Source organism: Panthera onca, chromosome D1 (genome assembly GCF_046562875.1).
Source record: "Panthera onca isolate mPanOnc1 chromosome D1, mPanOnc1 haplotype 2, whole genome shotgun sequence".
Taxonomy (NCBI): Eukaryota; Metazoa; Chordata; class Mammalia; order Carnivora; family Felidae; genus Panthera; species Panthera onca.
The window spans coordinates 40,415,429-40,442,729 of NC_138348.1; the positions used below are offsets into that span (position 1 = coordinate 40,415,429).

The 27,301-nt window shown below is 38.5% G+C and overlaps 1 protein-coding gene across 4 annotated transcripts in view; it reads right to left on the bottom strand.

Moving 5' to 3' along the window:
- Positions 1 to 27,301, bottom strand: part of ZDHHC13 (zDHHC palmitoyltransferase 13) — a 51,065-nt gene that overhangs the window by 12,064 nt on the left and 11,700 nt on the right. For 2 of the 4 annotated variants that reach the window (XM_081790299.1, XM_081790300.1), the window contains exons 2-13: positions 25,038 to 25,183; positions 21,652 to 21,774; positions 20,127 to 20,204; positions 18,086 to 18,230; positions 16,611 to 16,675; positions 14,801 to 14,963; positions 14,413 to 14,538; positions 10,769 to 10,902; positions 7,284 to 7,386; positions 1,907 to 2,029; positions 1,001 to 1,063; positions 205 to 298 (exon numbers count right to left, since the gene is read on the bottom strand). In XM_081790299.1, coding sequence (XP_081646425.1) covers positions 205 to 298; positions 1,001 to 1,063; positions 1,907 to 2,029; positions 7,284 to 7,386; positions 10,769 to 10,902; positions 14,413 to 14,538; positions 14,801 to 14,963; positions 16,611 to 16,675; positions 18,086 to 18,230; positions 20,127 to 20,204; positions 21,652 to 21,774; positions 25,038 to 25,183 — 1,363 coding nt within the window. The remainder of the gene's footprint in view (positions 1 to 204; positions 299 to 1,000; positions 1,064 to 1,906; positions 2,030 to 7,283; positions 7,387 to 10,768; positions 10,903 to 14,412; positions 14,539 to 14,800; positions 14,964 to 16,610; positions 16,676 to 18,085; positions 18,231 to 20,126; positions 20,205 to 21,651; positions 21,775 to 25,037; positions 25,184 to 27,301) is intronic. The other 2 variants (XM_081790301.1, XM_081790302.1) reach the window with 2 other exon arrangements.

Consider the following 27,301-nt stretch of genomic DNA (forward strand, 5'->3'; position numbering starts at 1 on the left):
AAACTCTAAAATACTATACAAATGGCATTAATTATTATCAACATCAAGTTTTCCAAACGTGTGAACACCGTAGAGAGGATTCTCTGACAAAGAAGAACTACAAAACGGACCCCTGAGATGCCCTTCTATTTTTTCTATTAATCACACATATAGCCAAATATATACTTAACTTCATACTGTTAACTAAGAAATTCAATCTCTCACCTATGCACCGTCCAGTCCACAGACAATGCTGATCGTATCGAGCGACACAGGAGTTACACACGTGGCAATGAAGTGACCTTAACGGCTTCCTTATCTAAGTGGGCAATTAAGACAGGTCTAAGCAAAACTCAGTGTCTTAAAGTGGTAACAAACCACAAGCAAACTCTTACTCCTAAATCATAAAGGCATGGGTACAAATAATCCTAAATAGATCATCAATTGACAGAGAGGCTCTGGAATGCCTTATTAATATTTACTTCCACATATATATTTTGAGTAGGCCAACACTAAAGGGGTTTTGAATTCCAGAGCCTATTCACACTGATGAAAGGGAAATAAGGCAGCACCATTAAGAAAAAGGGAAAAGGAAACCCGAGTTACATTTCTGGCTCTGCCAATAATTTGAGGGAAGTTACTTCTTCCCTCTAAGCTTTGATTCCTCAATTGCAATGAGAGGTTTCACTAAGTGGTTTCTAGGGTCATCATGAGCCTCTGACTTGAAGTTAGTTCTAATATATCCTTCATGGCAGGAAAAAGCAATCAAAACATACTATGGATCATTCACAGAGAGATCTAACCACAGACATCTTGGAGAAACTGTAAACATCATTCCTTCATATGCTCAAGGCAGAAAACTATTCTGATAGTAATACAAAATTAGAAACTGGTAAAAACAAAGGTGTGCAAATATACCAGGGAGATTTAACAAATGCTTACGTGAGAAATGTTACCAAGAATATGCTTTCTCACTATGGGATAAAATTATTTGAAAAAAAAAAAAAAAAAAAAGACTCACAAGGCATGAGGTACAAAATGTTCTGAAGTCCAGACAGCCAGTCTCTGCAAGGGTGATGATATTCTGAAAGGCACGAAATTTGACCTTACAATTATGTTTTATTGGGGAACGGACAAATTCACGGTTATACACCATTGTCACAGCTGTCTCTCCAAACTGAGGTGGCCAGGAAAGCAATCTGGAATACCTGCCGCCACATCATTCTGTGCCTGAAAATAATGTGACTTTTCAAGGCTGCATTTTCAACCACAGCCAATAAATTAGAAGGCACACATATTACACCTCCCCATTCTCTCCATGAATGGCAATCATCTAGTTATAATCTGCTAGAGAAAACTAAACATACACGGATACATTCATAAAAAGCAAACAAAACCCATCAGTATACGTTGTAACTGATGGTGATAGGCACCACAGGCTCAGTCTTCCAGGAATTGCCTGTAGGTAACACCGACAACGACAATTCTAAATATTCAAAGTGAAAGAAGACATGCATGTCCTCTGACACCTTCACATCTTAGGAAGAGAAGGAGCATCTCTTGGCAATAAGGAGGGCTCCCCCTGGCCCCTGCCTGGTTACTCGCCATGTATCAAATGGGGGAATTTAAGCTAAATGATCATTACCTAAGTGTTCCTATAAAGAAATCCAGATCATGTTCGCTAACAGAAATTACATTTGAAAAGTCTGGGGTCTGACTTTAAGAGGAAATACAAAATACTTTTTAAAACTTTTCCATAAATAAATGAAAAGGAATGACAGTGGAGAAATCTCAACTTTGTTGATTTATGTTGCATCTATTACGTGCCAAGGCCCCGGAGATGCAGCCATGAGAAACATGAACATTGCTACAACCTTCCTATTAAAAAAAAAAAAAAAAAAAAAGTAACATGACAAAGAAAGCTCACCGTTTTCCTTTCTTCTTCAGAAGCTTTAGTGAAGCCTGGATCAGTTGCCCAAGTCTTGTAGAAAAAGTAGAGGAAGCCTATTAGGCTGAGAATGAAAGCAAAATAGAAAGGGGTGCCTGCTAGATGTGAAGACCACGTTAAGGAATGTATCAACTTCCACTAAGAATAGCATAATTATGACATAAGCAAATTTCATCATCGGTGCCTAAGAATCTCTCTGCATTCTAACCTCACTTTCCATTATGTATACACATCCCTGCCCCCAAACCTGACCCCATCCTATGTTCTAATCCCGCAGGGATTTGCTCATAATTGGCTAATAATTAATCCCTCCTAATTAGCTGAAACTCATACAAAAATTATTGACAGGAATGGTTGCAATATATAAGGAACATCCTGAGAACTGAAAAACATTCAAGAGCCAAATAAGTTCATCTCTAATGGTGTTACCATGGCTCTCCTGTAAGCATCTAAAAGAATAATTATCAGTCATTTTAACAAAATCATTCAAAGAAACAAACCATTTGATTCGGAGATTCCAATTAAAAATATTTCCTTATACATTAGATAAATGCTTGCAAAAATTTACTAATGGCAAGTTTAATTAATGCCTGTCACTGTATTAGGCTGTAGCGATTTAGAAATGAAAAAAACTGCTCTTTGCAAATTAATTACAAATCGAGTACTATTTTGGGAAAGGAAGATACTATAGACACATTAAGATAAAAAGTATTTCAAGGATAAATATTGCCCACTTGGAAATGTTTTTGAAGCGGTACAAATTCTTTGTATAAAAAGTAAAACTTTGCTCCAGGGAAAGACAAAGGAAGGTGCAGTTAAGTAATAAGCCAGTATACCAGTAGTAAACCAATTCTCCTTGCCCAGTTTAAGTCATTACCAACACAGTAACCACATCTGCCTTCCAAGGTATTATCAGGCTGTCTTGTGCCAAACTTTGGAGTGGAAGAGGCAGCCATAAAATAGACTCTAAACCCTTGCTATGCAAAGTGTGGTCCATAGACTCACAGCAATGGCTTTACCTGGGAGTTTGCGAGAAAGGCGTCACTTCAGACTTCACCCCAGACCTGCAGAACCAGACTCTGGATTTTAACAAGATCCTCAGGGGATCCACATGCACAACACAGTTTAAGAAGCACTGCTGTGACCCACAAAAACTGGCACAACCACATCTGGTTCAGGTGGGCAGGAACAAATCTTGTTGGTTTATTAGTTTATCAGTTTGGGAGCACCTGGGCGGCTCAGTGAGTTGAGTGCCCAACTCTTGATTTTGGCTCAGGCCATGACTTCACGGTTCATGAGTTCAAGCCCCACATCAGGCTTGGCACTGACAACAAGGAGCCTGCTTGAAATTCTCTCTCCCCTCTCTCTCTGCCCCTCCCCTGCTTGTTCTTTCTCTGTCTCTCAAAAGAAATAAATAAACATTTAGAGGAAAAAAAAAAAAAGTTAGGTTATCACTTTGTCTGCAGAAGGGCCTGGCTTTAAGAAATACATAGGATCTAGAAGTGTTGTGTGAAATGAAATTCTAACAAATGAAGCTTACTTAGATTGGATTAAGAACACTGATAAAGAGCACATAGGTCAAGGCCTTTAAAGAATCACATCCTGTTTTCTTTCCACAAAATCTTGATCAAAACACAACACATTCTCAAAAATACATTCAGTTGAATCACATGATGATTCTGCATATTGAAGTGACTGAACTTTGGCCTCCTGTTCTGAATAACTTTCAAAAGAAATCCCAGGAGAATCACTGGATCCTCTCTAAGTAAAATGAATGCATCTAACCCCTCATAGGAAAGCCAAATGTTCCTTGCTTCCATGCCCTTGCATTGTGTGGTTCATTAACCTCAAATGCTCCCCACTGCCCCCATATACTTCCAGAAACACACTTTTAGGACATCCAAGTCTAACTTTATTCTCCCTCCCCTTGCAGGTCTTTCCTGATTCCCTACAGAGAAAGGATTCTTTCCCTTCACTGAGTCTAAAATGCCTATTCTGTGGCACTTAGACCTTATAGTTATTTATAGACCGCTCAGCCTCTCCAGTTAGCTTGTGACTCTTTGCAGTTCAAGTCTCTCAATATGGAGCCCAGCTCTTCAAGTGAAATCTGCCTTCCTGGAACTTGGACTAACTGGTTTTCCTTCTTTAGATCCTTTAGCTCTATGCTAAAGATCTACACTATAGCTGTCCTTAGATCTACCCTATAGAAGCTTATTCCTCATTTGTTCCGATAAATTTTTATCAAACGTCCATTCCACACAATACGTTGGCTTACAAATGATGGACTTCCAAACACTTGACATTGGAAAGCAGTGCTCACACCTCCAGGATAAGCAGCAACATTGTTCCTTGTACAGCACAGCTTCCTGGTCATGCTCCTCCACTTGTGCTCCTGTCTGTCAATGTTTCTCTTAAAACAACAGAATTCAAGGGGCGCCTGGGTGGCGCAGTCGGTTGAGCGGCCGACTTCAGCCAGGTCACGATCTCGCGGTCCGTGAGTTCGAGCCCCGCGTCAGGCTCTGGGCTGATGGCTCGGAGCCTGGAGCCTGTTTCCGATTCTGTGTCTCCCTCTCTCTCTGCCCCTCCCCTGTTCATGCTCTGTCTCTCTCTATCCCAAAAATAAATAAAAAATGTTGAAAAAAAAAAAACAAAAAAAAAACAAAAAAAACACAACAGAATTCAAAACAGAACAAGCACACTGCGGGGTTGTACTGACCAGTGCCGGGGACAGTGAGATGGCTGTTGTCCTTTGTGTGGACTCAAATCCTTGTACTACTGGGGAATACAGTGGCTCCCTTGACCCGTGTGTCACTCCCCACACCAGGTTTTCAGTCAAAGCTCTTGCTCTTTTGCACCTGATCTGGAACATGCCAGAATCACAGACGTAGCGTTCCGTGCTTCACCATTTCTTCCCTGAGTCTTCATCTCATCTCCAAACTCATCAGTAAGGTCCTAACTCTTCCACCTGATCCTGCCTCATAAAAGCCAAATACATTACTTGCTGAACATATAAAAAAGCACCAAAAAGAAGGGATCATCTGAGGAACCAGTCCAGAGTCTCCCTTAAAATTAATTTCAACGTGCAGCCTTCTACACAGAGTTTATTCAGGAGAGTGAATAATAACATAATAGGTATTATTTACAAAATGCCCATTATGCAATGAGGACCATGGTCAGCATTTTACAGACATCATAGCATTCCTTGCAGCCATCCCACAAATTTGGTACTGTTATCCCTCGGGTTTTTTTTTTCTTTTCTTGTTGTTGTTTTTAACAGAAAAACTGAGACTCGGTGAAATTCAATAATGTGCCCAGTGGTACCTAAGAAAGAGAGCCAAAGTCAAACTCACTCTGATGGCAAAGACAGTACTCTTTCCACAGAGCCCCAGACACTTTTCCCATAAAGGACCGTGAGAGGGGAAGCCCAGACTTGGCAAAACCTGGGACAAGATTCGTCTACTCAGAACTGAGCGCAGCACCTCCGGTCACACCCAGGGCAGTCCACATGACATTTACCGTTCAGCTTGGAAAACACTGATCTGATGGCAGAGTGTGCCACCTACTGACTGACATGCACTCACCCGTAGCAGGTGCATATGGCTGCCTAGATCAAAGGGCTTTCTGCTGTACCCGCAAGTAAAAGATCCCATCTCATCAACTCCGACGTAAGAGTCTGTCTAGCTTTGGAAATCAGTTCTTCTAAGGTAATGGCATCTTCGCAAATGGTGAGCCGCTTGCAATTAAACTCAACTGAATATGAGGTTCTGTGATCGAGGCTTGCAAAACTACAGTGGAGTTACTTTTTTGTTGCTACAGATTCTGCAAAAAAATCATCAGGGAACACAAATCTAAAACTGGGCTTACTCCCCTGCCACATGGGTTGGTAAACAAAAATATTAGCCACCCCTTCTCAGAATCATGTCACTTATCCTAGAATTTATCAGGCTTGAGATTTCCGCAAATAATTTGGGGTGTATATTGTCCTGTTGTTTTATACACTTGTGGTTACTTATAAAGTATTTTTATAACACATAATATCATGCAAGCCTTCACTAACTAGTGGCAGTAAGACTAGTGCTTAAAAAGCTGCCCCAAATCATTAATCATGAGACAAAAGCTTTGTGTAATAACATCTTTTGATAAAAGTCAAATGAACTCCATGGTATGCTACCCCATTCATTTACATTAAAGGAATTTGAAAAATATTAGAGAAAATGCTCAGAAACAAATATCATTAAAGTATAAACATGCTATAATGAAAGGAGATATATGCACTCTGAGAACTCATATGCTTCTTCACTTCACATTGATTTCTACGAAAAGAATATTCCTGAATTGATTGTATGCATTTCTCCCACAAACACCATCTTTCTTTTTTAAAAATGCCATTACCAGAAGGACACATAACACAGAAGTTAAAGGAATATGTTTACAGGTACATTTCTATCCACCACATTCTTTCTTCTCCTACCCTGTAAAGAAAACAAGGTTATAACGGCTTCCTAGAGTCTCTGGAAGGGGAAAAGGGAACTTGGAAAGAGGTGGGAAGATAAAAAATAAGAGAAAATGCCTCCTTCCTAATGGCAGCTTTAGCTATAAACCAAGAACTCTCCTCGAAGAGCACAACACATGCTTATTAAGCTGGTCGTGGCCTGAGCCCAGCTCTTCGAGTGATAAACCTATTTCTTGGATGAGTTTTTTTTATTTGAAACCATGTGCTGCCATCCATTAGCAGCTCATAGAAGAATTAAGTGGGCTGTGTGTGACCAGCATTTTTAAAAAACGAAATAACATAGGATAAAATTACAGAATTTCACAGTAAAGCACACGTTAGGAGTATCGTTTTCTGTTTCACATTCGGTCTGGGTGGCAATGTAAATGTATTTTTACTGTAGACTGAGAATCCATTGCTCTGGACAGGAACACTGCACTGGCCACTGCTGAGGAGGACACATTTCTCCGAACATCCCTCCCCTATAGACCATCTTGGCACCCAGAAGATTTATTAATCAACTGTAACTGCCGACCAAGTTAAAAGAACCTGCTGACCTTGAGGAGAGTATCTCAAGGCAATACGACAAATTTTCACGGGTCCAAGTAAAACAATAATTCACTCTATTGTTTCTATCCTCTGAGTAATAAATACTAGACACTACTGCTTCCATGGTGTGTTTGGAGATTATTTCCAGAATTGAGCAGATTTTCAACATGAAACATCTTCAACCAAAATAATTAAAATGCATACAAATATGAGTTATAGTCCCTGGATCTCTTCTAATATCTACATTTCTAACTATGGCATTACTATTGTTTAAAGGAAAAATGGGATGTGTATTTAAATTTCAGCTGGAAGGATATGAGGAAAGAATAAGATGAACCACGTTACAAATATCCAAAAAATGGAACTTAGCAGGAAGACTGTTGGTAAGTAGATGAGACTCTTATACCCGACCAAGAACCTAAAAGAAAAAAGGATAAACATATGGTATTAGTAAAAACAGGTATGGTTCATATTAATTTTAGCTCTAAATCCCCCTAAATAATAACAGTAATAATAACGATTCCCTTAAGTAACAACAATAACAGCTTTCAGTACCGAGTGCTTCCAATGTGCCACTTTCCACATAGTAATTAAGAGTTTGTGGGGCGCCTGAGTGGCTCAAATGGTGAAGCTCAAATGGATAAGCATGGTTAATGCTACCACGACCTGCTACCGACTCTTGATTTCAGCTCAGGCCATGATGTCAAGGTTCGTGAGATCGAGCCCCACATTGGGCTTTGCACTGGCAGCACAGAGCCTGCTTGGGATTCTCTCTCTCTCTCTCTCTCTCTCTCTCTCTCTCTCTCACTTGTCCTCCCCCACTCAAGCTCTTTCTCTCTCAAAATAAATAAACATTAAAAAAAGTATTAAAAAAACAAGAGTTCGCCACCATCTCAACCCCACTGTACCCATGAGAAAAGTAAAGCACTCAAGAAATGCATGTTCCAGTCCTTAAAACTAACTTCTACATTATTTCATTCCCAATAACTTTCTATTTGCAATGAATCTTTATTTCTATTGAAAAATATCACATTTGTAGTTCTCTTTTTGGCTATCATATTTTCAAATATTCCAAAATGCAAAAATTTTAAATACTTCAGGGATTCACCTTCACATTTAACAAGCTTTCTTCTGGAGGCTAGCAGTATATTTTTAAACCATAACAGATGCACACGACCTTAAGCAGCTTTATCCCACAACCAGCTTGAGAAGCGGACACTGAACATAAAAAGAAGAAATAAAGGCTGAAAGTGGCCTTAGTCATCAAACACTAAAACCCTCTCGCTTGGGTAACGAGCAACGTGAAAGTCCTCACAGAACTTACTCAAATGTTAATACTGTAGTTTCAAAAGAAAAAAAATCTGTCTTTCATGTTAAATACTCAATAGAGTAAACCCATGCAGGAATATGGTTTACCTGGATCTATTTTAAAATTTATACCAGGAAAAAATAATGGTTGATGATGGGTAAGAAAAGGATTCTTTAAAAGCTATCAAGATCAGAAGTGTAATTATGATAAAATATTTGAGAAAAACTGAAGGTTCCAAGCCTCGGGCACATAATACGTGACCAGAACAGGCCAAATAGAGCCCACGTAACGTCCACAGCATGACCTGCCTGAGATTAGGCAGCACAGATGTGTCTGAATGAATTAAGCAGTGCAGTGAACTACCTAATTTGTAAGCGTCTGCTACCACGACCTGTGTGCTTCAAATAGGCATCACGTAGCAGCCTGGATCAATAGGCAACTGCGCCTGGAGCTTAAAGAAGAGTAGAAGTTTGCAGCTGCCTACCTCCATGAGACGCGGTCTCTACAGAAGGGTATGAAATAAAAGCAGTATGGATAAAGCTGCCATATGCATTTGTCCCATTTGAATCGTGTCCATATGCCAAGTCTAGCATACAAAGCCCTCCACTCACTGTCAGCAAAAATAAAAGTTTCCTATAAACTTTTGTACAATGTTGGTTTCTACTGAAACAAACAAAATCTCAAATGCTCCTATCCTAGGTGAGTAGATACTGTCAGCTCTTGCTTTCTCTCTGAAAGAGAAAACACAAAACCCCCAAAGTGATCATTGCGATTTCTGGTGATTTGGCTTAAAATTTCTTTGGCAACCAACTCACAATCTACTTAGTGGAAAATGTATAAATATCTCTAAATTATAAGTTTTCTGTACAGCAGACAATTTTAGGCATTTTGTTATTTTTCAGAAATATAAGTTTTTACTTTACACTTATATTCTAATTCATTTCCAACCAACTGTCTTGCTCTTGAGTGACCAAGAGGTCAGATTCCTCTAATATTTTGTTTTTCCTTATTACTCAAGCAGTTCATGCTTATTCCAAAAAATGCTGGCAAGCAAAAAAGGCATAGGAATACTCAACATTACACCCTGAAGAGAGATCCTTTTAGATCCTTTTCTACGGATCATCATCGTGCATTACATTTTTCTTTTATTCAGTAAATGAAAGTTTACATTTACTGAAAATTGAAAAGAGAAACATCTCCTGCTTGCATGGGCCTTAACACTCCAGGAAACGGTGAGTAAGTGCCATGAAGAAAATCAAACAGGGTGATGCAGAGTTATTCAGGGATGGCCTAAGGCGGTGACACTGGTCCTGAGGCCTGAATGGCTGTGTCTCCTGTTCTAAAACAATACGGTATCAGAACACTTCAGACAAAGATCTAAGCAAGAGTCAAGGCCCAGGAGCGGCATGAGCTCAATGTGCTTTAGAAACAGAAAGAGGGCAGAAGAGCAGAGAAGGGAAGAGAGGAAAGAGATGAAGTCCAAAGGGAGAGATCGAATCACATGACACCTCACAGGCAAGGAGTTTGGATTTTATTTTGAAGACGCAGAAAAGTCAGTGGAAGCCATTAAGCAGAGAGAAAAATAGGAAACTGTTTGCCTTTTAAAAAGACCACCCTGATTGCTAAGTGGGGATGAACTATAAATCAGGGATAAGAGCTGACCAACTGGAGAAAGAACAGGAAGGACGTGGTGATGAGCTGGATGTGGGAAGGGAAGAATGGAACACAACAGTAATCCAAGGATGACATTCGTTATTCACACGGGGAACTGGATGCCATTTTACTGAAAGCAGGAAGAGACTGGGGTGTGGTATGACTGCTGGGTACTGTGTGTCAGCCATGGTTCCAGCCATTGTACGTGTCTTAACCATAAAGCAGGCATTGTCACAACTATTACCCTCATTTTTATAGATGCAAAAAGTGAGGCACAGAGAGGTAAAGCAACTTGCTAAAGGTCAGACTGCTGTGTGGTAAAGCCTGACTTGAATCCAGGCAACTTGACCCTTAACCATGACTAAATACCATCATGTATATTTTCCTAAAAATAGAGCCATCCCACAGTTACCATTTTATAATTTCCTACATTTCAGTTAGGTCGTTTCAACTAAAAAACCTTAAAAGCAAAAATAAAGAGCTTAAAATGAATTCAGATCAAGGAAAAAAACGCAATTTCTGAAAAGTGGGCAAAAGTGCTTCAAGATGCAAAACACTTACAAAAATCTCATTATTTACCAAAATCAACCATTCAAAAAATGAGCTAGGGTCTTTATTTCCTACCAGTTGCCAATTCAATCAAACTACTGGGTTGACCAATCTGCTTTTAGCCAAATCATATGCTACCAAAGCCCTTCCCTCCCACCACCCCTGAAGACGTTTCTATGTGGTAAATAACATTCAGAGCTCAGTAAAAACTGCGATTTCAGCTAATTAACAGAAATAAACAATCACACGGAAATGCAATAACCAGCCTTGCAAAGACTAATATACACACCTTGGAAGCAAAGATGTCAGAAAAAACAATGTTATTAGAAGACATCCTTTTAAAAGCCAAGAATCTGAATTGAAGTCCAGTATGTATCCAACAGCCCACATGGTAATCACAGAAAGCATCAGCAGCAGGAAGAGCTATTAAGAGATTCAGAATTTTAGAACCTTATGGATTTCACCTCCTAAGTATCTAATAATGATTAGTACCACAGAAGAACATCTTCTGAAATATATAACTATTAATACAACAGCAGAACACAGTTGTCCTTCAAAATTGCTGATTAGTAAATGTGAAGTCTGAGAAAATTACCAATCTTGGAAACAATCCTTTGAAAACCTTAGATTTTATAAAATATTGCCTAAACATGTTTTCTTGTGCTTTCTTCCCCTCCAAGAAACAGGGGTCTTTCAGAGGAGTGCTAATGAGAGCTGACATTTTTAAAAATAATTTCTTTCAAACAGTATTGTAGGTCAGAAAGCACAAAGCAAAACAAAGGGACCACACAAAAATCAGGACACCCAAGGCTCAATGTGGACAGTGCGGCAGTTCCAGCCTGGACACCAGATGGTGCCATCCCTTAATAAAGGTCAGAGGGAACAAGTCCGCAGAAAAGACGACAGTTGGAGGCATGTGGAATTTCAGATGCCTATGGGGAGAGAGCCAGGAGGCAGTCAGAAAAGCAGTCTACCACCCAGGAGAAAACTTTGTATTCATCAGTATATAATCTGGAAAGCCATGAACCAATAACATCCCAAGGACTGTGTGCAAGGTAGAAAGGGGCAGAATCTTCGCCAACACAAACACTGAAGGGGAAAAAAGCTAAGTTGTCAAAGGTAACGAAGAGTGACTGGTGTGACCAGAAAGGCAGGATGTGAACACAGGAGAAAGGTCCCAGCAAAGCCAAGGAAGATTCAAGTTTCAAGAAAGGAGTAATTCTCAGTTGTCAAATGTCACATGGAGGCCAAAGACTGAAACATATCCTTGGGATGCTAATCATTTAGGTTTATGCCGGCAAAGTGAAAAGAATGAAATGTCTATGAGCCAACAGTGTGACTGTCTGTACTGAAGCCAGGCACCACATTTCTGCAATGCAGTCCCTTAACTGCGATATACATGACCTTGGAAGCCAGTAAGGCTTTTGCAACGGCAAAGGGAAAAAATATATCCTGCCCTATTTTCTTCCACTTTTACTTCTCTAAGTATTCTGAGGATGAATACTTTCAAATGCTATCAAATCTTTTAAAGTCCTATATCAGTTAAATGTCTGACTCTTGGTTTCAGCTCAGGTCATGATCTCACAGTTCGTGAGTTTGAGCCCCGTGTCGGGCTCCGCGCGGACGGTGCGGAGCCTGTTTGGGATTCTCTCTACCCCTCTCTCTATGACCCCTCTAACCCCGGCTCATGCTGTCTCTGTCTCCCTCAAAATAAATAAACTTTAAAAAAATATATAAAAATTAAAAAAAATAAAATCCTAAATCTAATTTGCAAGGTAATCAAGTTTAGATTTTTTTTAAAGGTAGTAAATGTAGAATCTATGAGCAACATAATCTCAGAACAGAAATAAGAATTAAATATGGATTTCAAATTTTTTCTTTCTTTTTAATTCGAGAAAGAGAGAGAGCACACAAGTGGGGAAGAAGGGCAAAGGGAGAGAGAGAATCCCAAGCAGGATCCATGCCCACTGCAGAGCCCAACACAGGGCTTGATCCCATGACCCTGGGATCATGACCTGAGCTGAAATGAAGAGTCAGACGCTCAACCAACTGAGCCACCCAGGAGCCCCTGGATCTCAAAGTTCAATCCCAGATATAACACTCATAAATGAGCCACACTATTTACTCACTCAATAAATATTCCATTGTACACTATATGCTGGAGCACTGTTCTAAGCACTTGGGACACATCATGAATTTGAGGTTTTTCTCTCATGGAGCTTAAATTCTAGCAGAAGATGACAGCCAAATGTATTAAGTGATTTAATAGCATATAAACAGCTGGATCACACAGGGCCTCGTAAGTCACTGAAAGGACGTGGGCTTTTATTTTAGGAGAAAGGGGGAGACATCACAGGATTCTGAGCAGATGAATGACAGGATCTGACCTACATTTTAAAAGATTCATCAGTGGACGCCTGGGTGGCTCAGTCAGTTGAGCGTCCAACTTCAGTTCAGGCCATGATCTCACAGTTTACACTGCATCGGGGCCTCTGCTGTCAGCACAGAGCCCACTTCAGATCCTCTCTCTCCCTCTCTCTCTGCCCCTTCCCCTGCCTCAAAAATAAGTTAAAAAAAAAAAAGATTCACCTGGCTGCTCAGCTGGGAATGGACTAGAGGTGAGTGGGAGCAGGGGGATGACAGACAACTGCAGTAAGCCGCATGAAAGACACCGGTGGCTGGACCAAAATGCCATTGGTGGAGGAGCGAGAAGAGGTCAGGTTCTGGATATATACTGAGGGCCGAATTAGCCAATGTGTTTTCCTAATGGACTGGATACATGGCATGACAGAGAAAAGACAAAAATGACTGAAGACTGGAGCTGCCACCTACTGAGAAGGGACAGGCTATAGATGGAGTAGTTGGGGTGGGAAAAAGATCAGGAGTTCAGTTTTGGATATGTATATTGGAGATATCTATAAGACATTGAACTGGATAAATCAAGTAGGTAATTCGATAGAGTCTGGAAAGATCTGGACTGAAGATAACTTTGGGAGCTGTCAATACACACACGGCATTTAACGCCATGGAGGTGCATGAGATCACCAAAAGAGGTCCAAGAACAAAATCTTGGGTCACCCTACCAATAAGGGTAGGGGAGAAGCAGAGGAGCTGGCAAAGGATACTGAGGAGTAGCAGTTACTTCTTCCTCTCTCCCTCTACACGCCTGAATGCAAAATAGATGCAGTATTCATAATGAACCTCTGCAGAGAAATCTGGGCTCTGTGAATTTAGAATCGTTCTGAGAGTATAATTACTAATCATCATTAGAAAAGACGATGCCGTCTTTCATATCTGAAAACATTAAAAACAGAGTCAATGCAACACCCCATTTTAACAATTTGAATTATGACTAATACGACACTACTAGGGCTAGATTTTTATGAGAATAAGCTGAACTTCTCCACTTTCCCTATCAGTTTAACTGTTAAGTTCAGGAGGACATCACTCAGAAGAACTGCCAAGTTGAACAAAGCATAAAACTGGGGGTCATCTCTTGAAATTCTAGATGTTTTCATTTTGTGAAGTCTGCTAACTCCTCAGGATTCTAACAAAACACTGAATGCTACTGTTTGCCCCTTGAAAAAGATTTTCAGTAAAAACAAATTTTCCTCTTGCTACTCTAAGAATTTAAACCATCTGTTTCAATTCATTCATTAAGTAAATGTGGAAGTCTGCTATGATATTCACAAGATAACATGTAGCTTTAGAGCCATCTAGCTGAGGGCCAATAGTAAATTGCCAATGAAAGTGCCACACTGCCAACTCTGGGCTATGGGACACATGGGGCAGATGTGACCAGTGGATATAATGCAGCCCTAAGCCAACTCCCTGGTTTCATCCTGGTTTCCTCCCTGATTCGCCGTAAAAACAGAAACACAAATGAATAAAACGGTTCTTATGGCCCACAGAACAGGACCCATATGAAAATACCTCGCATTTCTGCAGCCACCTCCAGAGTCTGAACTTTTTGTTAGCTCTCATTTTGGCTTCTGTTTTTAGCATGTGAATAATGAGCCTATTTTTGTTTTGTAGAGCCATATCAAGAGGTGTTTCGCCCTTAAAAAAGAAAAAAAAAAGAGAGAGAGAGAGAGAGAGAAAGTTCAATTATATTTTTGATAGAGTATGGGTGTTAAACATTGTACAAGAAATCAGCAGAATCATAGACTCAGTGTATTCATTCTGGAAGTAGTCAGTTACTGTCGTTGGTTATTTATCTTGTGGTAATTGAAAAATATATGTATAGCTTATGTTTATGTTGATGTACTAATTTTCTAACTGAATATATAATAAACTAAAGGAGATAAATACCTGGTCATACCTTAACATTTCGGATGTCCAGGCTAGAACCGGCTTCCAAAAGTTTATCTACAGCATTAACATTTCCCGCTGCAACTGCCCAGTGGAGTGGAGTGTTTTGGTGTATTTTATCAACCACACTGAGAGAAGGATTAAACTTTAAAAGAAATCCAGTTGGTTCTGGCCTGTCTCAAAACAATAAAATACCAAGGAGTATTAGAGAGATGAATGATTTGAAAGGTAAATGCAAATAATGAATCTTTTAAGCTAACATATAAATTAACCACTCAGTTAAGTATTCTGAAGATCGAGAAACTTCTTTGTGCAGAGTTCTATTCCAGGGGCTAATAGGAGAGATGCACCTCCAAAACAAGACATCTATTATGTGATAGTCGGCAATACAAATACGATAATTTCAACATCAATATGCTGGAATAACTGCTTTTTTTTTTTTTTTTTCAACTTTTTTTTTTTTTTTTTTTTTTTTATTTTTGGGACAGAGAGAGACAGAGCATGAACGGGGGAGGGGCAGAGAGAGAGGGAGACACAGAATCAGAAACAGGCTCCAGGCTCCGAGCCATCAGCCCAGAGCCTGACGCGGGGCTCGAACTCACGGACCGCGAGATCGTGACCTGGCTAAAGTCGGACGCTTAACCGACTGCGCCACCCAGGCGCCCCTGGAATAACTGCTTTTGTTTTTCAAACTTTTACTTTCATGTAGTTATTGTATTGCTTACCTTTTTTTTTTATTGTGAATTTAACTTGGGCCAATGCTATGTTATTTATCTAATTAAAAACTAAATCTATGCAACACTATATTTGAGGAGATAAACCAAAAGCTGACTTCCATGCTTCCTTTAACCAATTATTAAATAAAGCAGGCATAAATAATGTCCTAAAACATTTATTTATCTTAGAAACCTATGGACTAAAAGGCAGAGTTCAATAAAATATTTTTACTTTACCATAAATACCTTCTCTTCCTTCATGACTACTCAAGAGATTCTTTTAATAAAGCAGTATTCTATTTTACTTATTCTATCAACATCTTTAAACACTATTATCTGACCTCAGAGTTGTCAGCAAAAAAGACAAAATGCTTTTTAACAAAATTCAACCCTCAGCCCCAGCACTCCATGATCAAAAGGAAATGGCATCACAACTACCTTGGAATCTAGGAGAGAAATCCTAAGTAAAAGTAGAATCAGAAATTAAGCACAACACAAATTCATAAAGGCAAAACTGTAGCAAGTATTTGAACAGAAGAATACCAGAAGTTAGACTACATGGTGGTCGTTAATCATATGTGTTTATAAACAAACAGAAAAACTTAAACATGTAAGTACCTGATAGAAACATATAAACAGACCATATTCATATTCATAGATATTCAAAATCTGCTATTTTCAGAGCAGTCAACAATGTCAGAGAACCTTAAAACATACTGTTGTCTGGAAAGAAGATTTTATCATCTCGATTTCAAACTTTGAGAACATTTAAACTTGTAGTCATTTTTTTAAAAAATGCAAACTGAGAAATATAAGCCATGTTCACAGCATATACTATAAAATCTCTACCTGCTCTATAAGGAAATTTTTTTCTTATTAGCAGTTTTCAAATTGTTCCCCAAAGCTATCAGAAGAGAAATTTTATTTCAGTGGTGCTTTTCTAGCCGTAACTACATTAAACGTTCATACCACAGTCACAGGGTAGAAAATCTTCAGAATGTAGTATCATCTCAACATAGACTAGGCTACTTAAAATTATACACACAGAAAAGAAATTGTTAGAACCAAGAATCAGAAAAAGGCAAGTCAGTTAGACTTACTTACCCAAGTACTTTGTGAGCTGATAACATGAGAGGTGTCTGCCCATTTAAATCTGTCATATTCACACTCTGTTCGAAAAGAAGAGTCAATCAGCCTAACTGTAAACACAGTCAAAATTCTCTCTTCTCTTAATAGAAGTATCTCTTTAATACATTCAACATCACCATTGCTTTTACAAGAAGCGTTCTGATATCATTTGAACAAAACAGTGTTCTGCTCCTCACCCAAAGGGTGAAAATCCATTGATTTCTACAAAATACTCATAAAGGAAAAATCTGAATATATGCTTCAAAGTGTTGCATGATGTGAATGGAAGAAAGCGAAGGGAAAGAGGAAAATGCTGACAATCACCATCAGATATAAGAGACCTTAGGAGTCATCTAGTTTAGACCTTACCTGACACAGTAATTCAAATTATCATGTCTTACACAAAGCCACCCAGTCTCCATGTAAACACTTCCAGTGATAATGAAACCTCTATCTTTTCTCAGGCAACTCATTGTAATTTTGGACTTATGTTTCAAAGACTAAAACATGAAAAGTTCTTTTCTATTTTTTATAATATGGGGGGGGGGGTGAGGAAGGAAACCATATCTCCATAAGGATATGCTCCTTTTAATAAAATGGGCCCGTGTTTGGGGTGCAGAATAATGGTTCTAACCAAGTCAAGGAAAGAGTTTCAGTTACCGAAGTGTCTCTTGGGCCTTGGAGGAATACGACTTGGGAAAGAGCCCAAGGAGAAGCAAACAGGGCTCCTCCTCATACGTCTTCCCAAAATGAGACCCAGGAGGTTATAATTATTCTACTTCAGTGGGCTAAGTCTGAGAGAAAGTGCTTATTTAAAAGGAACACAATCATTCCAACAGCATTTGTGCAAACATGTTTCCACGCCTGTTATAGGCGAGTCTGCTGATACAGAAACCACTCTGCTACCAGAAAGCATATCCCAGGCAAGTATGGCTGACAGGGAGACTCCCACTGCCAATACCCTATAATTTAACCTGTGCCATAAATGGATGCCTCTTAAGGCAAGTCATTTTTCATGGAATTACTTTAGAGAACAATAAGAAGCACACATTCAAATTGGTCTCCCATTTGCACTCAAATAATGAAAGCAAATGATGGGTTCATTTAGTGATCTGACTACCATTTCTACATTCAACCAGAAGAAAAATACAGGCTTTTGAAGTCATGTTTTTGAAAAACTCTGCAAATTACTGGGATCATAAGAAAATCTATTATAGGCTTACAAGTTTCAAAAACATCTATTACATGTTACTGAGCTAAATGACCTGTCCTTTTTGCTCCAATGAAGCTGGAAAAGCAGCATTCAATACCTAGACTTCCTGGGGCTAATATTTGAATATTTGATACCCATAACATATACTCTAAAACTGAGGGCAGACCTACTACTAATCATCCTCCCAATCTCTTCAGATTCACAGCAGCTGGAGTATAAGATATGTTTCTAAACATACCTGTCCTTTTGAGATGAGATATGCTATAATAGGCATGTGTTGAAATAATACTGCCAGGTGGATGCTGCTGAATCCCTCCCCATCGATGAGAGTGGGGTCAGCTCCATACTGGAGTAATAATATGACCATAGGCAAATGTCCTTGTCTGCAAATAGAGAGTAAAGATTACACCGTTTTCTACAGCATGCAGTAAAAGAAAAAATTTCAGGAAGAAACTGGTATCCCTAAGACATGAGAGATTTGGGGGGCACCTGGGTGGCTCAGTCGGTTAAGTGTCCGACCTCAGTTCAGGTCATGAGCTCGTGGTTCGTGGGTTCGAGCCCCACATCAGGCTCTGTGCTGACAGCTCGGAGCCTGGAGCCTGCTTCAGATTCTGTGTCTCCCTGTCTGTCTGCCCCTCCCCTGCTTATTCATATTCTCTCTCTCGCTCTCTCTCTTTCAAAAATAAATAAATATTAAAAAAAAAACAAAACTTTAAAACATGAGAGATTTTGGTTCGATACAAAGAGTATTTCCTAACAGACTTTCAAAACACTGGAGACTGTCCAAATGTATTTCACTTTGACACTCCAAACTTAGGGCTATCTGGACAATCCTTCTTGAATGCAGGTAATACACTTAATAACCTTCCAATCTATTATCAAACCTTGTGTTGCTATAACGTATAAATAATACATGTATAATAATAATAATTATACATGACTAATGCTAAAAATAAAAACTTAAAAAAAATTTTTTTAACGTTTATTTATTTTTGAGAGAGACAGAGTGCGAGCAGGGGAGGGACAGAGAGAGAGGGAAACACAGAATCCAAAGCAGGCTGCAGGCTCCGAGCTGTCAGCACAGAGCCCAACTCAGGGCTCCAACTCACAAACCATGAGATCAGGACCTGAGCCAAAGTCAGACGCTTAACTGACTGAACCACCCAGGTGCCCCTGAAAATGAAAACTTCAAAACCACGTACACTTCACTGTTGTTGTTTTAAAACCAAGAAATAATCATGAGAGTTGAGGTATAACATTCAGATTGCAGGTATATACTATGATAATATTATTCTTAGGAACTACAGACTTCTACATTTGAATATGGCTCATTTTCCATGTAAAGCATTGCACCCCACTTGCTCAAAAGGGATGAGTTGGTTAACCTTAGATTCTTCAAAATTCTGGGCAGTGGGAAAAAGATTCCACTCCTGTCTTAAATAAACAAGTACTCATTTTAGTTCTAGGTTCACATCAACCCCACGAACCAGAGACTGGAATTAAAGTGACAGATGAAGAGGAGCGTCTGGTTGGCTCGGCTGGTTAAGCACTCGACTCTTGACTTCAGCTCAGGTAATGATCTTGTGTTTTTTGAGTTCGGGCCGGCATGGGGCTTGGAACTGTAAGCGCCAATTCCATCTCTCCCTCTGCCCCTCCCCCAACCTCTCTCTCACAAAATAAATAAAACTTTAAAAAGAAATGACAGATGAAGAAACTGTTAAGTATCAAGACAGGCACATATTAATTTCAGCTTCAAATGGCCAATATATTCCAGAGAAAAAAACTAAGTAAGTTTACAGTTCACTGACTTATCACTTTATCCACATGATCAGCTATAAAAGATACTTATTTTGATTATAAGAAAGTATAATACACATATTTCAGTTTTAGCATCATAGTGGGACCCTAAATTAAACAAAAAAAATATACTGTCCCAAAACGATAATTTTCTTTTTTTAATGAAAGGGAAAAAAGGGAAAGAAAGCCTTTCTTATGGCCCACAACAGCAGTTTCCCGATATGATAGTTACTAGGCACACTGGCTATTTAAATTCAAATTAGTTAAAATTAAATAAAATTAAAAATTCATTTCCTTAGTTGCATTAGCCACATTTCCCATTTCCTATGTGGCTAGTAGCCACAATACTCGATGGCACAAAATAGAACATTTCCATCGTCACAGAAAGTTCTGCCAGAAAGTGCTAGTCTACAAGACTCAGAAAATGAACTTAAGTCACCGTGACTCTGAACAGCAATTTCAGTGTTCCAAGAAATCTTTACCTGATGGCCCAGTGAAGAGGTGTCGAATTTAAATCTCCACCCAACTGATCTACCACAGCACCTTTTGAAATATAAAACCTATTAAAAGCAGACATAAATGAAAATAAGATTTAAAACTTAAAATACATACTGAGAAAGAAAACATCAATTTTTCTTAGTGATAAATATACAACAGAAATTATAATAATAACCCTCCCCCAAAACACTCAGACCTACAGAAGTGTGAGATTCACACAAAGGCATCAAACAGATTCCTGGTGAAATAGTCTTAGCATATCAGTAATTACTCCTGCTGTCATAAGCTTTCCATCATAACTTACATACCAAACGCATGATAACTACTCTCACCATATATTCTAATTACCCAGCACTCTTAAAATGGTTTATATTCAAAACACTTAGGATCACACACATATTCTACTTAACCCACAAGAAGAAAGGTGGAATAATGTCACTTGTAGAATTACTATGTGGAATTGAATTCTAAAAGTAAGTAGTAAAAACTTAATTCAAAATCCTTTCAGAAAAGTTAAATATTCTGAGTATTTGGCTTCCTATTTTGGGGTCGCAGAGGTGATACACTGTATCAAGTGAACCTATAAGATGAAGAGACTTATCTTCTTCTGTGGTTTACAGGAAGTGGTCTCATTATGCTAAAGTTGTACTTCATATATCATATTATCTAAATAATATACTAGTTTATTTCCACAGAAAAGGTGTTTGCCTGTGACTATAAAGTGTGGTTTTTTAAGTGTATTTTAAACTTTAGTACATTTTTATTTTCTTAAATCCCAAGGATTTTAAATATATATAATACAAAATACATACACATTCACATACACACATTTAATTTACATGCTAAGGTATAAAATAAAGAAACAAACAAAAACCACACAATGGGGAAGTAGTGCTCTATGAAGGGGAAATATTTCATACAATCCAAACATGTCTACCTAAAAATGTATTCCATATTTAATCTAAAAAATGGTGAAATCATTCTCCTACCCATCCATACCTCCTGGGATTTTAACAAAGTAAAATATTCCCATGTTTTTTTCTAAACTAGACGAAACTTTCTGTTCTATCCTGAGACCGTTTATGTTACGTTTTTCCTTTTCAAAAAATGTTCAGGGCACCTGGCTGGCTCAGTCAGTAAAGCATGCAACTCTTGATCTTGGGGTTGTGAGTTCAAGCCCCACGTGGGGCCTAGAGGCTACTTAGAAAAGAAAAAAACAAAAACAACAGTATTCCATTTCCTTGTCTGAACTTTATCTTTACAATGGGTCCCATGGCTTTATCTTTAATTTTCCTTTTTGGGCCAGTGAGAGTCCTGAACTAGATGGTCAATAAAGCCCTTTTCAACACGATAATAACCGATGCATGCAGCACAAAATTTCAGGTATTCATTCACAATAAAAGATTATAGATGGTACAGCATTCATACTTGTACTGAAAAAAAAGACAACTGAAAAGAGGTCTGGAATAAAAAATACATACTTAATAACACACACACAGCCCATCTTACTTTACAAGATCCAGCCTGTTGTTAATAGCAGCCCAATGAAGAAGCGACACATTTTCTTTGTCTGGTTGCCTGACATCATATCCTGCTTCTACCAACTCTTTACAACGTTCAAAAATCCCGTACCTGAAATAAGAGGGGGGAAAAAAAAAGGCAGAATGATACCATTAAAATAATTTCAAATACCAAAATTTATTCCGTTTACCATGTCTTTATCTAATCTCTCAGCCAACACAGATACAATAATTAACAAGGATAAAAATAAAGAGGATGTATTCTTAAGCCAAACAATAAAAGTAAACTTTATTTACTAACTGATCAGACAGATACACGTGGAGTTGAACTTGATTTTCTTAACTAAACTTCAACATTCACATTTGCCCTCCCCTCAATAAATTTCATTTTATCATTTCCTATATGCCAGGAATGTATGATGCTCGTCCCTAACTACAATCCTATCCCTGAATAAGAGAGACAGACTAACAGCAAACTTGGAATGGGATAAATTCAACAATACGATGTGGGCGTGGTGTAATTATAGCAAAGAAAGGAATGATAAGCCCTTCCTGAAGGAGATAAAGCATGATATATAAGCTGTTTTATAGGCTGAAGGAAGGGCATTTCAGGCAGAGAAAAGAACATGTATAAAAACCAGAGACGTGAAACTGCGTGGATGTTCAGAGAAATATAAGCAATTTAGCACAGCAGAAACATAAAAGCATAAAAAAAGGGAGTGGCAAGAGATCAGGCTAAAAGAGGCAGGCAAAGGCTGCATGGGCCTCTATGCCATGCTATGCAGCTTAAGACTTCATAGTTCGAAGGGAAGCTGCTGAAGATTTTAAAAAGGAAAGCATACCCACTTTGAGTTCTAAGAAAGATCCCATTTGTGGTGGTATGGAGGCTAATCAGAAGAGCGTGACTCTGGTACATAAAAATAGGTGGGAGGTAATGAGAACCTGAACTAAGAGAGGCAGTAAGAATGGAAAAGGAGGAATGGACTTGAGGGATATTTAAGATGGTTAAGTGACTATCAGAATAAAAAATATCTTTTGAATACTACAAAAAGTTTTTAAATCATTCATTAGCTTTATTTCTTTCTAATAGAAACTATTAAGTCCCCAACAGACCATTTAGCACTTTCTTTGAGACTTATTTTTTAATGTGTGTTTTTTTTTTAAGTTTATTTGAGAGAAAGAGCACACATGCGTGCGTGCGTGCGAGTTGGGAAGGAGCAGAAAGAGAGGGAGAAGGAGAGAATCCCAAGCAGCCTCTATACTGTCAGCACAGAGCCCGACGTGGGGCTCGAACCTACGAACTGTGTGAGATCACGACTTGAGCCGAAATCAAGTCGGATGCGTAACTGACTGAGCCACCCAGGCGCCCCGATACTTATTTCTATTTAGAGGGAGCCAAATGTTTCAATAGGCCCTCAAGGGTGAAAATCACAATGTTAAATTAAATAACGTATACCTCACCAAAATGTGCGTGCTGATCAGGCTGTCTTTACGGTACTTTTTAAAAGGTAGAGATGCTTGTTGACAATGCTAAGTGAAAACAGTAATAAGAGAGTGAACTGTGAATAAAGATACGTATATTTATATTCTCCATGTTTTAAAGGTCAACTTTAACATTTTACTGAAAAAGAAATACTCCCTTTATGTGAGAAATACAGTAAGAGTACACATTAATTAGGATTTTGGTGATTTAGAGAACATACACATCCTAGCTCTCTTTGCCTTTTCCAAACACCACCTAATGATATTCCCACAACCACTTAAGGAGGTCTAAGACCTAAAGTAAATTTTAGGAAAGATATAAAACGTGAGTTTTTACTGGAATTCTCTGTGAACATAGCCTAATTTCTTTTATTTATCATAACAGAGCTCTACTGGCAGCAGAGAAACATTTAAATGCTTCTATGCTAATTAAAGCAAATAATTACCTTAAGAACACTCTTACCTTCACATAAATATAATAATACAAGTAATATCAAAAAAGACTCACCTAAAGTAACAGTTCCAAGGGCTTTTCGAGTTCATATGAATTAGTAATTAGAATACTCAAATAATTATTGATTTCTTTTTTTAACATTTATTTATTTTTGAGAGACAGAGCACAAGCAGGGGAGGGGCAGAGAGAGGGAGAAGACGCAGAATCCGAAGCAGGTCCCAGGCTCTGAGCTGTCAGCGCAGAACCCGACGTGGGGCTCAAACTTACGAACTGCAAGATCATGACCTGAGCTGAAGTCAGACGCTTAACCAGCTGAGCTACCCAGGCACCACAAGTTGATTATTTTTTAACATAAATAATAGATTAGTTTTTGTTAAGGCCTAACAGACTAATCAGTCACCAAACATCTTTGCTTTTGAGAGAAATTATATCAAGTTAGTGTGGTAACATTAGTTCCTTACATGCTGATTAGAAGCTCTGATGAGCAGATTTACATTTGATCACTAAGAAAATGATTCCTAATTAATGTAATCTAAAAGACAAAATATTTCAAAACATGTTCAATGGCAAGAGGTGGGGTGGATGTTAATAACCAGTGAGATCCATGAGGGGGAAAATGTTAGAAATGATTTAATACAAATACCCACATATGGAGATCTCAAGGGGAAACTTTCAAAACACACTTTCATTTACAGTGCAAGCAAACAACCCACTGTATGTTTCAAGTGGCCAGAAAACCTATTTCTATTTTACTGACATTTTTCCAGGGCACCCAGTACAATGGGTACATAGAAAGTATTTGAGGGCCGCCTGGGCGGTTCAGTTGATTAAGCATCCAACTCTCGATTTCGGCTCAGGTCATGATCTCCAGCTTCGTGAGATCAAGTCCCACATCAGGGTCTGCACTGACAGTGTGGAGACTGCTTGGGACTCTCTTTCCCCCGCTCCTCCTGCTGCACTCGCTCGCTCTCTCAACATAAATAAACATTTAAAAAAAAAAGAAAGAAAGTACTTGATAAATAATCGTTTAAAATATCCATTAAGTGTCCGAGCTGATATTTTTCTATCCCGTTGACTTATTTAGGTTGTAGCATATTTTTAAAAACTCCAATTTGTTTCAAACTCAGTCTAGTTTTACTGTCATTTATAATCATTAATTCACTCAACGAACATTTATTTGGCAGCAAACACAAGAAGTATGCAAAAGCACTGGGGTGACAAGGATGAAAATGACGTGCTTTCGCTCCTAAGCTGCTCATGATCTAATGGCAGAGACTGGTAGTAAACTGCTAAGGTGCACTGTATAAAGTGCTCTGATGCCCATAGGACAAATACTAGCCGCTAGAGTATGAGGTGAGGAAGGTGCCACAAACTGCACAAACATTATTACGATTCCACAGAACGCAGAAATGATCAGATGAAGTACTGGGGAGACTTACTGAGTAGCTTTTACAATGTCACAGTTACTAGAGTCCTCTATAAGAGGAAGAGCTTCTCTCGCCTTGGCAAGTTCTTTGCTTTCATATGCACAGACTCCATGTCGACCAAATCCTGGAGGGTGGGGGCCGTGGCTGTGATTCCTGCACTGAAGCATAAGAGAAATGTGACAAAGCATAGGAGGAGAATTAATGTCACATTCAATTACATAACGAACCAGCTGCTACTATCAACAGTGTATCTATATTATCAAATTAGAATTACTTTGAGTCTTCCAGGTATATCCTAGGAAAGATTTTCATCTTAATCCTATTCACTGAGTGAGATGATCATCAGAAAATTCCCCATTATAGATTTTGTCATTAAACAAAAGTCATCTACAAAGGCACCAATGGACCTTCTGACCTGTAGTAGCTGGAGGGCTACAGCTACCGACATAGTAGGAAGGTCACCAGCTCTCTGCTTTGGGGAGTTGTAGCAAACACCCTAAGGATACACCCGAACCTCCCAATAAAACAAGTTCTTGAATAGGTATAACTGGAGTCTCAGGAGAGGAGGAGAAAATATTTTTAAATATTTGACTAAATTAATACCCCAAAGCCTTCCAAATTTGGTGAAATTATAAACTCACAACTCTAAAAGCTCAACAAACCCAAGAAGAATAAACCTCAAAACTGTACACAAAGCGGGGCTCCTGGGTGGCTCAGTCGGTTAAGTGGCCGACTTCGGCTCAGGTCAAGATCTCATGGTCCGTGAGTTCGAGCCCCGCGTCGGGCTCTGTGCTGTCAGTGCAGAGCCTGGAGCCTGCATGGGATTCTGTGTCTCCCTCTCTCTCTGCCCCTCCCCCACTCACGCTCAGTCTCTCAAAAAATGAATAACCGTTTAAAACAAAATTAAAAAAAAACTGTACACAAAGGTATATCATAATCAAATCACCAAAAACCAATGTTAAAGAGATAATCTCAAGGGCAGCCTAAGGATAAAAGATACATTGTGTTAACAAAATCAAAGATACAAATAAATTCAGACCTCTTATCAGTAAGTGCAAGCCAGAACGCAAACACAACAGTTTTCAAGAGCTGAATGAAAGAATTACAAACCTGAAGCAACAGCAAAAATATTCTTCAAAAATGGGGGTGAAATACATACTTTTTCAGACAAACAAAAGATGAGAAAATTGCCAGCAAACTTATATTCCAAGAAATGATAAAGGAAGTTCTTCAGGCTTAAATGAAAATAATACCAGATGGCAATCTGAATCAATACAAAAGAACAGAATGCCAGACCACATGGGTAAATATGTATAATTAGGTGGGTAAACGTAACAGATTTTTTCTCATTTTTTAATTTCTTGGTGATAGTAGAGAAACGGAAGTATCCTTATAAGTATACTTCTAAAAGATGTTATAATAGTTATAAGAGATACTATAGTAGTATTTGCAGGTAGGTAGTGATAACTTAAAGCATATAATGCTAACCCAAGAGCAACCTTTAAATGAAGAGGTCTAAGTAATAAGCCAAGAGCAGAGACAAAATGAAATATATAAAAGACACCAAATTAATATTTTTAAAAAGGCAAGAAAAGTAGAAAAAAATGAATACGGAACCAGAGAGGAAAAACATACAAGATGATATTTTCATACCTAACCACCATATTGATCATCATGTTAAGTGCAAATGGTCATAAATAAATAAATGACAGAGATTGTTAGATTGGATTTTAAGACAAACAAAAATACAACAACTATAAGCTGTCTACAAGAAATCTACTTTAAATATAAAAATATACACAGGTTAAAAGTACAACAACAGAAAAAGACATGCTATGCAGAAACATTAAGCGTAAGGAAGGTAGCTGCTACATTTATATAAGACGAAGTAGACATTAGCACAAGAAATATTACCAGAGATAAGGAGGACATTTCATAATATTAAAGAAAGAAGTCAATTCATCAAGAAGACATAACAATCCTAAATGTGTGCGCACCTACAAAAAACTTTAAAGTTCATGAAGCAAAAACTGATGGAACTGGAAAAAAATAGAAATTTTCACAATTGCATTTGGATATTTCAACACTTCTTTCGATAACTACGAAGGAGTAAACAGAAAATCCTGTTGGATAGAGAAGAGGATAGAGAAGACTTAACACTATCCCCTGACTTGATCCAATATATCTTCATAAAGCTCAACCCAACAACAGTAGAACAGATTTTTTTTTCAAGTGCACACAGAATACCAAGACAGACAATATAAAACATGTCTCAA